At 41.6% G+C, this 13,562-nt stretch overlaps 1 protein-coding gene across 5 annotated transcripts in view; it reads left to right on the top strand.

Annotated features, from left to right (window-relative positions):
* Positions 1-13,562, top strand: part of LOC116317362 (butyrophilin subfamily 3 member A3-like) — a 43,125-nt gene that overhangs the window by 9,793 nt on the left and 19,770 nt on the right. For 4 of the 5 annotated variants that reach the window (XM_039601519.1, XM_039601534.1, XM_039601532.1 and 1 more), the window contains exons 2-6: positions 1,689-1,770; positions 2,205-2,546; positions 2,875-3,168; positions 3,262-3,384; positions 3,493-3,560. In XM_039601519.1, coding sequence (XP_039457453.1) covers positions 1,707-1,770; positions 2,205-2,546; positions 2,875-3,168; positions 3,262-3,384; positions 3,493-3,560 — 891 coding nt within the window. In that variant the 5' untranslated portion in view covers positions 1,689-1,706. The remainder of the gene's footprint in view (positions 1-1,688; positions 1,771-2,204; positions 2,547-2,874; positions 3,169-3,261; positions 3,385-3,492; positions 3,561-13,562) is intronic. The other variant, XM_039601512.1, reaches the window with a different exon arrangement.

The raw sequence follows: 13,562 nt of genomic DNA, 5'->3' as shown, positions 1-13,562 counted from the left end.
GTAGCCGAAAAATAGCTTTGCTTTGTTGTCTGGGTCAACTTTGCTTGCGAGAGACAGAGAGAGGCGTTGAAAGGCTGCTCCAACGGAACTTATTTTTTCCGGAGGAAAACACGAACACAGTGTACAGTTGAGTCTTAATAGCTTACTTACAACTGGGCTCGTCAGGCACTCTTCTTGGCTGCAGTGGTTATTATTATATTATATTTACATGTGGGCGATCGTGGCTCAAGAGTTGGGAGTTCGCCTTGTAATCGGAAGGTTACCGGTTCGAGCCCCGGCTCGGACAGTCTCGGTCGTTGTGTCCTTGGGCAAGACACTTCACCCGTTGCCTACCTGTGGTGGTCAGAGGGCCCGGTGGCGCCAGTGTCCGGCAGCCTCGCCTCTGTCAGTGCGCCCCAGGGTGGCTGTGGCTACAACGTAGCTTGCCATCACCAGTGTGTGAATGGGTGGATGACTGGATATGTAAAGCGCTTTGGGGTCCTTAGGGACCATGAAAGCGCTATATAAATACAGGCCATTTACCATTTACCATTTACATGCTTCCAGCTCCCGTTTTTGCTCGGTGACAACTTGACTTTTCCTTTTTCTCCCTCCCTTGCTCACAGACACATAACGGGTATGGTAGTCCATTTTCCCTGCAGCACGGACTACACTGTCCATGAGGCTACATTCTTTAGAGCTATGCCTGTAGCATTCTGCCTATTAGCTTAGCACAACAACAACAACAAAAAAGCGCTCTCTCACCCAGGAAACACGCAGAGAGAGCGCGTCACCCTGTAACCATGGCAACCGTAACGCTGCCGCCTGGAACAACAGAACGTAGCTGTCAAACAAACCCAAACAGTCCTGACCCGCGACAATATGAAACAGGGAAGTACCGCCGTGTAATCCATTTATTTCAACAAAGTAACTGTATTCTGAATACCACCTTTTTAAACGGTAACTGTAACGGAATACAGTTACTCATATTTTGTATTTTAAATACGTAACGGCGGTACATGTATTCCACAACACTGCACACACACACACACACGCACAGACACACACACACACACACTGGAAGTTTCAATAACTTAGTAATGATTTACTAAGTCAGATTGTGTATTCTTTTTAAATGAGTGCAACTTCATGCAGCATGTATGCTGTATTTTGATTTTGATTTGTTTCATGTCTAATTTATATCTTACCAAATATCTTGTCTGAAATGCCATCTCATACAAAATACATCTAATACATCTTCTTGTACAGAGTAGCAGGTCTACATGTATGGCTAAGGGACACATTAGAACTTGGAAGTTATTTCTGTTTATAGGTGCTTGTAAAAGCTGAAATTTTCTGCGTGTCAGAAGAGTTACTAATTGTTAATTAAACAATATTTTTCAAATAAATAAGTTTTTAATGTGTGAATTTATATGTTTCATTTTCAAATATCACAGCTATTTCATGGTATCAGAGAATGTCAAAGTAAAGGTTGTATTATATACATTTTTAGTGAATCATTTCATAATTTTGACAATAATTTCAATTTATAATAGAAAAATGATCTAAAAGTATCAGTTAATGCATTTGTAACTGCCACCTAAACTAAGGGCATTTGAATTGAATGTGAAAGTATGAAACTGACTTGGCCATATGTCATTGTTTTATTAGTAACTATTTCTTTGTATTATTCTTTTTTCCATTTTCAGAGCTGAATAATTCATCAGATGGCTGGACTGTCCTTTTATTTTCTCAGTAACTCCATTCTGGTTGTCCATCTTGTACATTATTGTAGGTAACCTCAAATATAAGATCGCAGTTATTATTTGTGTGTGTTTTTTAATTTAAGGCTCAAATTGTCTTGTTTATTTCAGTGGCACATATACAATTTTCATCACTTTTTTCTCCTTTCTCTACTCTGAATAAAGGTTTCATGTTACTTTTCAACATTCCTTTTGATTCTTAAGAGCTGTAACTTTGGAAACTATATTTAGATAATGTATCTAGATTATAACGAAGTGTGAAATTGTTAAATTAAATGTCGTGGTAAAAATATGCAGAGGTTAAATATTTCCAAGGAATTAACATATTTGTTATAAAGTATTAAAGTATTAAGAAAATTAAAATGTCAGTAAGGAAAATAAAATCTTTCAATCAATTTTCAGCAGGATTTTTTGGAAGTTCTCATTCAAAAATAAATTAATAAACTCATCTTTTCATCTCAGGTCAGTCTCGGTTAATTGGTCCAAATCAGCCAATTATTGCAACTGCTGGAGAAGACATAACTTTGCCATGTCACCTGGTACCAGGAGTAAATGTTGCTGCAGTAACATTGGAGTGGACAAAACCTGACATGGACCCAAGATTTGTGTTTCTGTGGCGTGCAGGTCAGGACCTCATAAATGTAAAAAACCCCTCCTACATAGGTCGGTCATCATTGTTCACTGATGAGCTGAAACATGGAAACATTTCTCTGAAACTGTCCAAAGTAAAACCTGCAGATGAGGGCAGATACAGATGTTACATTCCAGACAAGAATGAAGAAGCTTTTATTGATCTTTTGGTCGGTAAGTGAACAAATTATATACATTCTATGTATGCAGTGCAGTTTTGGACTAGTATTTGCAGTAAATTAGGTTGAATCAACACAGATATGAGCTATTGATTGTTATTCAAGCTTGGAAATGAAATATAATTATTATGTAAAAATAATTACTATATGATTAATGACCAAATCAAAAAAAAAAATCTGAATTATCATTAAAAAATGAGGCTGCATGTATGCAGTCTGTATCAGATATCCAATATTCAAATATTATCTTTACATTTGTGCAAAGATATTTTTTTATTGATTTGCATTACTGATCAGTAATTTAAATTGTACATTTCATCCAGCATCGAGTGCTGTCTCCTCACCTGACATCAGCTTAGAAGGGATTGACAGAGACAAGACAGGAGTGATGTTAGAGTGTAAATCTGAAGGTTGGCACCCAGAGCCTGAGCTGCTGTGGTTGGACGGTGAGGGAAACCACCTCTCTGCTGGACCTACAGAGACCCTCAGAGGTCCTGATGACCTCTATACTGTCAGCAGCAGAGTGACTGTGGAGAAGAGACACAGCAACAACATCACCTGTAGAGTCCAACAGAGGAACACCAACCAGAGCAGAGAGACACACATACATGTATCAGGTAAATGTAGTTAATAAAATGTATGATATGCTGAATTTTAGCCTAAATCAAAATCTGTTGAAATAACATATAATTCTGTGTTTATTATTTCAGATGAATTCTTTGAGCTCACATCCAGTTCTGCTCCCGTTATTATTGGCTTGGCTGTTAGTTTGGCTATAAGCATCATCTTGATTTTAACTGGAGTCTTTTACATCTGGAGACAAAACAAAACAAGTAAGACACAAATTGGTTTACCATGCTGTCTAAATTAATATGTCAAGTTATTGCTCAAGCTAGCTCAAGAGAACATCATATTGTAATCTTGTCTATGCTTTTTAACAGATGTCAGGAGAGCCCACTGCGATGCATGTAAAGAACAAGAAACAACAACCCCCCTTAACCCCTCTAAGGTATAATTTGCTGTTTCTGACTACTTTTGATTTTATATTTCACCTTCAAAAACTGTGTATCTTGCCTTGTTTGGTATCATTATTTTCAGCACAACCTCAAATATCTGAAATTGGAGTTATTTTTTTTTTCATTTTGACATACTATATTAGCACAATTGATCTAAATTCAGAGAAAAAAATTTAAAATCCAAGGAGAGAAAAGTTATATTTTTTTCTGTAAAATCCACAAACATGTTTAACAAATCATTTTCATAACTTGAAATGCAAATAGAAAGTGTACATTTCTAAAGAATTATGCACAAATTTTGCAAACAAGAAAGTTATATGGTACTATTTACCTAAAAATGCAGCCAAGGCCTCAGGCGTTTTTATATAACCATTTAAAACTATTCACAGAACAGGTGTGCTGCATCAAATAAGACTCTCACTCTCACTATCAGACAGAGGAGAATACCACAGGCCTAAACCCTGCAGGTCTGACAATAGGAGGTGTATCAGTCCTGTTTTTGAGTTGGAGACAGCGTTTAGACTGCAATCTGCCTTGGGTGGCTTTTTTGGATCAACTGTGACATTCAGCAGTATAACTGACAGACAAAACAAAACAATAACTACAGTGCACACTAACGTCACTAATGTCTCACATATGAAAACTCATTCTCTGTCTTTCTTTCATTCACCCATTTTCTCTCGCGGGCATCCCTCCTAAAACTTCTCCCTCTTCCTAAATAACAAAATGCCACATGTTGCCATATCATTTTTTGGGTTTTTTTTTTTTTTTTGATTGGCTGACATGGCAAACTTTAACACCAATAGGGAAGGAGTGGGGTTTTTTTGTTATTTTTTCACTCGCAAGCAGATAGTGTTTGCTAGCACTGTCCTTAGAAAATGCAGTTTTTACGGTTTCTTCCCGCTGTAAACACCACTGTTTTGTTCAGAAAAAAACATTGCGTGTATTTTTTTATCATAACTCTGGTTTTACGTGGCCTATCGACACAATTTAAAAACTGGTATATAGGTTGAAGTCCATACTTTCGACCCGAGTTAAAATGGAGACTCTGAATGTCTCCCAATTCAGGGTCTGCAGCCTTAAAGTACGCAGCCTTAACGGTCCACAAGGGCCGCATACTCAAAGACCGCTAGAGATGTGAGGATCAATACTGAAATATCGATTCCTCCGATACCAGTCATTTATGTTCTAGAATCGATTCTCATATTAAAATATTGATAATTTAGTAATTTAGGGTAAATTTGTAGTTTATCATTAACAGGAACACAGTGGAAAGAAACTATATCATTTAGACTGTCTACATTTGAAGGAACTACTTCTTCTTCCGCTTTTCATAGTCATGTGCGAAACATGGCCGTATAAATGTGTTGCAATCCCTTGGCGTGTGCATTCACAACAATGGCTGGGTGTAAACGGAGTCATGTCTGGACGTAGTTTACCTCCACAAACAGCCGAGATGTGGTTTGCAATACATGTGCCAAGACAGTGAGGTGTTGTGGCAACACCACTAACCTCGTCAAACACCTCAGAGTAAATCATATCACAGAATATGACGAGCTTTTGTTGAGGGGAACTGAAGAGGAGGAGAGGAGAGGGATAGGTGCTGCTAGGGCGAGATGGACGTCTCTCGCAGCAGTCCTTTAGTGCTGAAGCCAGGCAACATGCTCAAATGGCAGATAACTTCAGTTTTTTTATTTCTATATGATGAATTATGCATTATTAAGTGATAAGAACAAGTAATCAGATGTCCTGTAATCACTATGAAGCTGTAATTTGAGATACAATAAAAGATACAGTAAAAAAAAAAAGCAAGTTTTTGTACAAAGTATCTGTATCGGACCAGTATCGTCGATACCACCCAGAATTTTACTTGGCATCAGATCGGAAAGGAAATCAGTGGTATCGCACATCACTAATGACCGCTAAGGCTGGAAGTGCGAGACTTGTGACGGTCTAGCCTCCATCGCGCTGCCCAGGTTGCCTAGCAACCATGATACTAACCGCTGGAACATTTCATACAGCACTGTTTGATAGAAATTAAGAAGAAAATATTTTGTTCATTTGTTTCTACATAAGCTTTGTGTGATTTGATAAGTATCTGAGGCTGAGACCACAGGACTGTAAAATATGGTTGTTGGGCTTCATTTCTGTACTGAACAGTCATTTTAAGATTAGCTAGTAAATAACAATTAGCTAATGTTATTCATGAGACTAAAGTCATCTCACTTTGATAATGCAAATATAATATGGACAATATTATATTTATTATTATATTAATCATTATTAGTTATTGCAGCAGTGAACTTGAGCTTCAGTAAAGATTCAAGTTGCGTTTATTTATATTTCTTATCACCTTAAATCTTCACTCAAAGACAAGTATCTTTGACAGTGTATATATAGCTGTATTATATATGAGACAAATATTGTTCTTTTGATATGTTGGCATTACTAAATTTGGCTCAATGCTTACATATATGTGTAAAAGGAAAATGTACGAGCTGTGATAACTGTTTCTGATAGAATGAAGAGTAGACTGATATATTAAATATTCCTTTATTGGGTGAGAAAATCATACCATGTCATAACTGCTTTAAGTCATACAGAATAGATATCAGAACCTTAAACAGGCTGACTTCTGCTAAATGGGTCAAACTGGGCAGAAAGTACACAAATACATAACATCCTTATAGAATTCCGGTTCATGGGATGGCGGAGGCCGGTTGTGGAAAAGACACTGGATTGAAATGCTAGCTTTCTACAGCTTTCTACAGTCGCTGCTTATCAACGGGCACTGTATTTTGTAACTTCTAAAAGGGCAAACAGGACTTTGGTTAAGAAGAGGACAACCAACATTCTACCAGTTCTATCGACCAGAGTGTTTCGGGCTGCGCTCCCTAACCGGGAGATAGCTAGCAAGTTTACGGATTAGCTACCAGCAACTGCTAGCTCGCCAGTTAAATAAAAGAAGAAGGACCCCTGGACTGGAAAGGCTGGTTACCCAGTATGCCACCCAAGAAAGGCCCAACACCAGAGGAGGTCGAGGACATAAAAACCTCCCTCGGAGCGCTGTGCAGAGACCTGGCCGCAGTCAGGGCGCAGCAGGAGCTGCTTCTGGGGCTTCTGGAGGAGGTAAAACAGCTACGCCTCCAAAATGCCCAGAAGGACAGACGAATCGTGGATCTCGAGCGCCGGGTGGATGAGCTGGAGCAGTACACCCGTACGAACGACGTGGTCATCAGCGGTATTAAAATCAAGCTGCGCTCGTACGCGTGCGCGGTGGCCGGGAACGTCGGGGAGCCCAGCGACGAGGAGACCCGCTCGGTGGAGCAACAGGTGGCGTCCTTCCTTCAAAGCAAAGGGATAGAGATGGACCTGGAGCACCTGATGTAACACTATAGATCAACTTACCTCAGAATATATAAAGCATATAAACAATTACAGCAATATGATACAACCAGTGTTGGTCAAGTTACTTGAAAAAAGTAATCAGTAACTAATTGCTAATTACTTCCCCCCAAAAAGTAATCCCATTACTTTACTGATTACTTATTTTCAAAAGTAATCAGTTACCTAGTTACTTTAAAAAAAAAACATTATTTACAACCTTAATAGGTGATAAAGTGATATATCTTTCAGCCCAATTCTACTTTCTGCATAATTCATCATATAAAATGTAATCAAATAGAAAAGTCTCCTTTTAAAATGTGTTTTATTAGTTTTAATCTTTTAACTTTATGCATCAAGCAAAAATTAAATTATGTGCAACATTCTATGACCGGAAGAAATTTATTTAACATTTAAACCTATTTTCTGCACATTCCTACACACCAGTGGTAAGAGGGCGCGGTGGCGCCAGTGTCCGGCAGCCTCGCCTCTGTCAGTGCGCCCCAGGGTGGCTGTGGCTACAATATAGCTTGCCATCACCTGTGTGTGAATGTGTGTGTGAATGGGTGGATAACAGGTTGTGTAAAGCGCTTTGGGGTCCTTAGGGACTAGAAAAGCGCTATACAAATACAGGCCATTTACCATTTTTTTACCATAAAATAAAATAGGTTTTTGTGTTTACACTCACTCTTTCAAATAGATGCAAGTAAAACACAGCAGAAAATAAATAAAATCAAAGACTAGCGGTCCTGTTGCTCTATTTACACCTGTATAGCAGGAGTGGGGTAGGCGGAGGTTTGCCCTGGTGCAGGTGTGCCGCAGCTGTCAGTGGAAGAATCCGCGAGTTTCTCTGTGAATTTCCCATTACGTGGTAGCGTACTCGGTGCTTGCTCGGAAGTTAAGGTTAGGTTAGGTTTTTTCGCTGTAAAAAGAAGTTTTCTTCCCACGCAGTGAACAGTTGGACAAATGTGTTTGTCACTTTTTACAGAATCAAACTCAAAGTAAGGTCAGTACTTACACGCTTTAAATGGTGCACGGTCATGCTCTCTCCTGCACTCGATATATTATCCATTCTTGATCTACACACAGATGTTGCCTCGAACGTCACACTCGCTTACGTCATTGTCATGAGACACTCACAAAAGGATCAGGGTTTTAGTAACGCAGTAACACAGCGTGCTTATGGGAAAGTAATGGTAATCTAATTACCTTTTTTGCAATAGTAATCCCTTACTTCACTCATTACTTGAAAAAAGTAATCGGATTACAGTAACGTAATGCGTTACTGCCCATCTCTGGATACAACAAACACAGCGGTACTACTAATCCAAAATACTCAAAGCTTCATAGAACTGAAACAAACATTTATTTTTAGCTCCATTCTGCTGCTGATACATACTTTAGGTTTCTGAATGTTAAACTTGTTGCTGCCTTTCATAGTGTGTAACTTGAAGGCCCTGAGTACTTTCTCCCACACTGAAAACACTGGAATGATAAAATTATTTGAACATTACCTAATAAGACTGATTCAGGACAGACAATTAGTTATTCTAAACTTTTCTAGCAGTCCTTCACAAACAGGGAACAGTCTGTCTATTCTCTCCATCTGTCAGCTGCTGCTGGCTCTTCCTCCTCCTCTTCCTCACACACTGCTGAGTTTGTCCTGGTGGATCATCAGGGGTGCAAAGCCTCACAGATGATGTGCAGCAGTGGGTCCCTCAGTCTGTCCTCACTCTGGACACTTGCAGTCGTCACACATGGAAATCAAATGTGTGATAAGCTGCAGGATTCAAACACAAGTGTAGCTTATAAATACATGTTCATACTTTTATTACACAATCAGAGAGAAAGAAAAAGAAAGAGAGTGCAGGACAGACAGACAGGTGACAGTCTCAGGTGTATACACTGCTACAAAACAGCACAAGAGAAGGAGGATTTAGTGTTTGTGTTATTACGAGTGCTAAACAAGAAGAGTTCCCAGATGGTACAGTGGACACGTGTGTGACTCCTGTGATTAAAGCATCTTTCTTTCTATTCTGCCCTCACTGCTACACTGGACACAGTTATGCAGATAGATAAACTCCTCGACAACTGACAGGTGTATCGTCCCTTTTATTGACGCTGCCTTCAATTATCAACAGAGTGAAACTACAAACAGGAGAAAATAAGCAATATTCAGTCTATATATTCACACGATACTGCAAATCAGTTGACTAAACTAGCTAACATTGGAAAGAAAGTAAATCTGAATACAGTACACCTTTAACCATAAAAGTGCATAAATAATAGCATATATAGTTGCATTAACTCTTGTTCAACTTAAATACTCACAAGCGATGCTTTCTGTAAAACAACGAAGAGGATGGATGCAGATGTTTATCAGAACAACATGCTGAGTCAGTCTTTTCTCAAAGTGTGCTGCATACTAACTCTACAGCTAATAACAAACAAAACTTGGCATGAAAGAACTGTAGTGACTCCTGCTGGTGGGAAGAAGAACTACACCAGCACACTCCCCGTCTGACATCAATTGGATGTCATCACCATCTTTAAGGATCAATGTCTCTATTAGTATTTCGCAGCAGGAGTACAGTCTCTGTCACTGGTCGTAAGAAGGGTTTAGATGTACCTCCAGAAGCGACCTTTACCTCAATCTTTCTGACATGTCCGTCTTGGCTAGGAAAGGTCTCAACAACCACCCCCATGGGCCAGTGGTTTCTTTTAGCTCCACTGTCCTTTAGAAGAACAAGATCTCCCTTTTGAAGATTTTGACTCACAGATTGCCATTTCCTTCGCTCTTGGAGTGTCGGCAGGTACTGTGTTTTCCAACGGTGCCAGAAGACATTTGAAAGATGCTGCACTTGTCTCCATTGACGTCCGAACAAATCTTTATTGTCAAAGTGCCGGGTGGCGTGGTGGTAATCCAGTTTTCTGCGTAAGGAGGGTAGCAGGCGTGAAGAAAGGGGCAATCTGGATCTGATGAGACTGGTAGTAGCGGTCGAGAGTTTACGATAGCGGTTACCTCTGCTAGAAGGGTAACGAGAACTTCATGGGTCAACGGGCGAACTGGGTTGACAGTTAGCATAGAGTCCAGTATGCGCTTCACGATGCCAATCATGCGCTCCCAACTTCCTCCCATATGAGAACTATGAGGAGGGTTGAAGATCCATGTGCATTCATTCTTGGATAAAAAGTCTTGAATTTCCTGGTTGTCGCAGTGTTTTGAAGTTATGCCGAGCTCCTTGCACGCTCCCAGAAAGTTGGTCCCACAGTCGGACCTCAACTGCTTTACCGGTCCTCTGATAGAGATGAATCGTCTCAGAGCATTGATAAAACTAGACGACTCCATCGTCTTGATGACCTCAACATGAATGGCCCTGATGCCCAAGCAGGTGAAGATGACGGCCCAGCGTTTGCTGCTGGCAAGGCCTCCTCTTGTTCTCCGAGAGCTTACTGTCCACGGTCCAAAGACGTCAACTCCGACGTAAGTAAACGGGGGGCAGACTGTCACACGATCAGAGGGTAAGTCTGACATTTTTTGCTTTTCTGTGTTCCACCTGAGCTTGTGGCAAATTACACAGTGGTGGATGACTGAGCTGATGCTCCGTTTCCCACCAACAATCCAGAAGCCAGCCGATCTCATGGCTCCCTCTGTGAAATGGCGCCCCTGGTGCTGCACCTGTTGGTGGTAGTGTCGGATTAGTAGGGTAGTTAAATGGTGGTTACCTGGGATGATAATGGGGTGTGCTTCGTCGCTTTCCATGCTGGCTTGTGAAAGGCGACCACCAACCCTGAGACAGTCTGCATTGTCTTTGAAAGGAGAGAGTTTTCTGAGAAGGCTCTGTTTCGGAATGTCCTTTTGGGCTCGAAGACATGTGAAGATGTCAGGGTAAACCTCGTGTTGAAGACCACTCAGAAGAACGCTCTTTGCCTTACTGTAATCTTCTGGACTAAGACTTTTGCAGATATGCCAGCCATGACACTTTTTTGGGGGAGTGCTGTTCCTGTAACACCTTGCAATATGAATGAGCCTTGCTATTGCTCTCAACAATGACCCCAAGTAGAGAAAGACACAAATCGTCTCGTTTCGAGGAAAGAAGCCGCGACATTGGTTGAAAGTGATGTCACTGTTGGACGGATCTCAGGATCTGATTCAGGATTGACTAGTTCAAAGGTGTGTTTAGTCACTTCAGGAGTTGATCCCAGTAGGTAATCTGGTCCTTTGAGCCATGGGCTTGATGAGAGTGCACTAGCTGGGATTGATCTTGAAGCTATGTCGGCCGGGTTAAGGTCTGTTGGAACGTAGTTCCACTGCTCTGGGTTGGACGATTTTGAATCCTCTGTACGCGATTGCATACGTGAGCGTAGAATCGTCTGGATTCATTCTGTATGTATCCGAGTACCACTCTGCTGTCTGTGAAAAATCTTGTAGAATGGAAGGGAACATCGATTTCCTCTGTGATAATGTCAGCAATCTCGACAGCAAGAACAGCTGCACATAGCTCGAGCCTGGGGATTGTTATTTCCTGCTGCGGTGCAAGTTTCGCTTTGCCAAACACGAATCCCAGTTCGCTTTTGCCTTCTGAATCTGTGAGCTTGACGTAGGCTACTGCAGCGATAGCTTTCGTAGATGCGTCACAGAATATACAGAGCTCCCTTTTTTCTGCACCACTGAAGGATATGGAGGTGTACAATCTTGGTATTCTGACTTCTTCGAGAAGTTTCAGGGACTCTTTCCATGCGCTCCACTCTTGGAGCAACTTTTCTGGGAGTGGATCATCCCATTGACATATGTCTGTGGAAAGTTCTCTAAGGAGAGCTCTGCCTTTGATGCTGACCGGAGCTGCAAACCCAAGAGGGTCAAACAGACTGTTGACAACTGAAAGTACCCCTCTGCGGGTATAGGGCTTCTCAGCAGTGGACACTTGAAACGTGAATTTGTCTGTTGCAATGTCTCAGCTTATTCCGAGCTTCTTTGCATGGGTGGAATGTCGGCTCCTAGGTCGAGGTCTTTTAGACCCTTGGCTAGATCGTCTTTGTGGAATGCCTTCATTACGTTCACGTCATTGGATGCAATCTTGTGTAGCCTCAGATTAGATGAAGCCAGAGTGTCTTGAGCGTTTTGCATAACAGCAATGGCATCAGTACTTGATTGGAAGGAGGCAAGACAATCATCTACGTAAAAATGTCGCTCCACCAGATGTTGTGTGGTGATGTCTTGCTTGTCTCGGTCTTCTGATGCCCTTCTGAGTCCGTAAGTTGCAACCGCGGGCGACGGGCTGTTGCCAAAGACATGTACGGTCATTCTGTATTCCACAATCGGTTGATCCATGTCATTGTTTTGGTGCCAGAGGAATCTCAAAAAGTTCGGTGGTCCTCCTGACCACGAAGCAATGGAACATTTGTTTGATATCGGCTGTGACTGCCACCTTTTCTTCACGGAGTCGCATCAACACACCCAACAAGCTATTGTTGAGGTTGGGCCCAGTAAGAAGAACATCGTTGAGGATACTCCATTGTGTTGCGCACTTGAATCGAAGACAATGCGTATTTGTTCCGGTTTATGTGGTGATACACTCAAGAAGGGAGGTACCAACACTCTTCTTCTTTAGTGAGTGGTGGAGCTATCTCAGCGTGGCCGTTATCAAACAAAGTTTGCATGAAGTCTGTAAACTGACCTTTCACCTGAGGGCGTTTGTTCAGCATGTGGCGTACTGACGTAAGGCGTTGCATAGCTTGCCGCTTATTGTTCGGCAGGCGTGGCCTGGGCGAACGAAAAGGTAGTGGCGCAACCCAGCTGTTGGCACTGTCCTGGTAGACCTCCTTGTCCATTATCTGTAGAAAGGCTCTTTCTTCCTGTGAGTAGCCGAGGCTCTCGTCCAAACTCGTTTGTTTGAAAACTGTTTCTCCAATCGAAGAGTGCTTTGTTCGCATTGGAGAGTTGACCTTGTTGTAGCCTTGCGAGTTGAAACTTTCCTTTACTTGAATGGCATTTTGCATGGAAGGAAGTGACTTGGGCGACCATTGTCTAAGATGTTTGTTTTGAAAATGTTAGCACGCTGGTTTGTGAGCTCCACCCAGGCAAACGTTCCCAATGATCACCCATCCAAGAGCTAGCTTCTGTGCAAATGGCGTGTTTGGAGGTCCATTGCGCTGGTCGAGAACTTTGTGTGCTTGAATAACGTCCCTTCCAATGAGCAGCAGGATCTGAGCGCTCTGGTCGAGAGCTGGAATTTCGGTTGCAATTTCATGAAGGTGGGTGTGGTTTCGAGCAGCTTCAGCTGTGGGAATCTCACTGCGATTGTCGGGTAGCATATCACACTCGATAAGTGTCTGGAGCTCAAGACGTGACGTACAGTCTGCCGATTCTACAATGAAGTTGAAAGCTCTCCTCCCTGTCACTTCCTCCAATCCGGCACAGGTTCTCAGTTTATATGGAAAGGAGTTCCTGGTGACTCCAAATGTGTCAAAACTGATGATTTTGCAAGTGACCTATTGCTTTGGTCATCTAGGATGGCGTGAGGCCTTAAGCTTCTTTTCAGGTGAATTCTTTGGGTAGATGAACACAAGGCAGATCTTGGCACATGAGTGACTTTCAAATTCACTTCCAC

The sequence above is a fragment of the Oreochromis aureus genome, linkage group 3 (genome assembly GCF_013358895.1).
Source record: "Oreochromis aureus strain Israel breed Guangdong linkage group 3, ZZ_aureus, whole genome shotgun sequence".
NCBI lineage: Eukaryota > Metazoa > Chordata > Actinopteri > Cichliformes > Cichlidae > Oreochromis > Oreochromis aureus.
The sequence above is the reverse complement of the archived record's forward strand: the minus strand, read 5'-3'. Positions and strand labels throughout refer to the sequence as shown.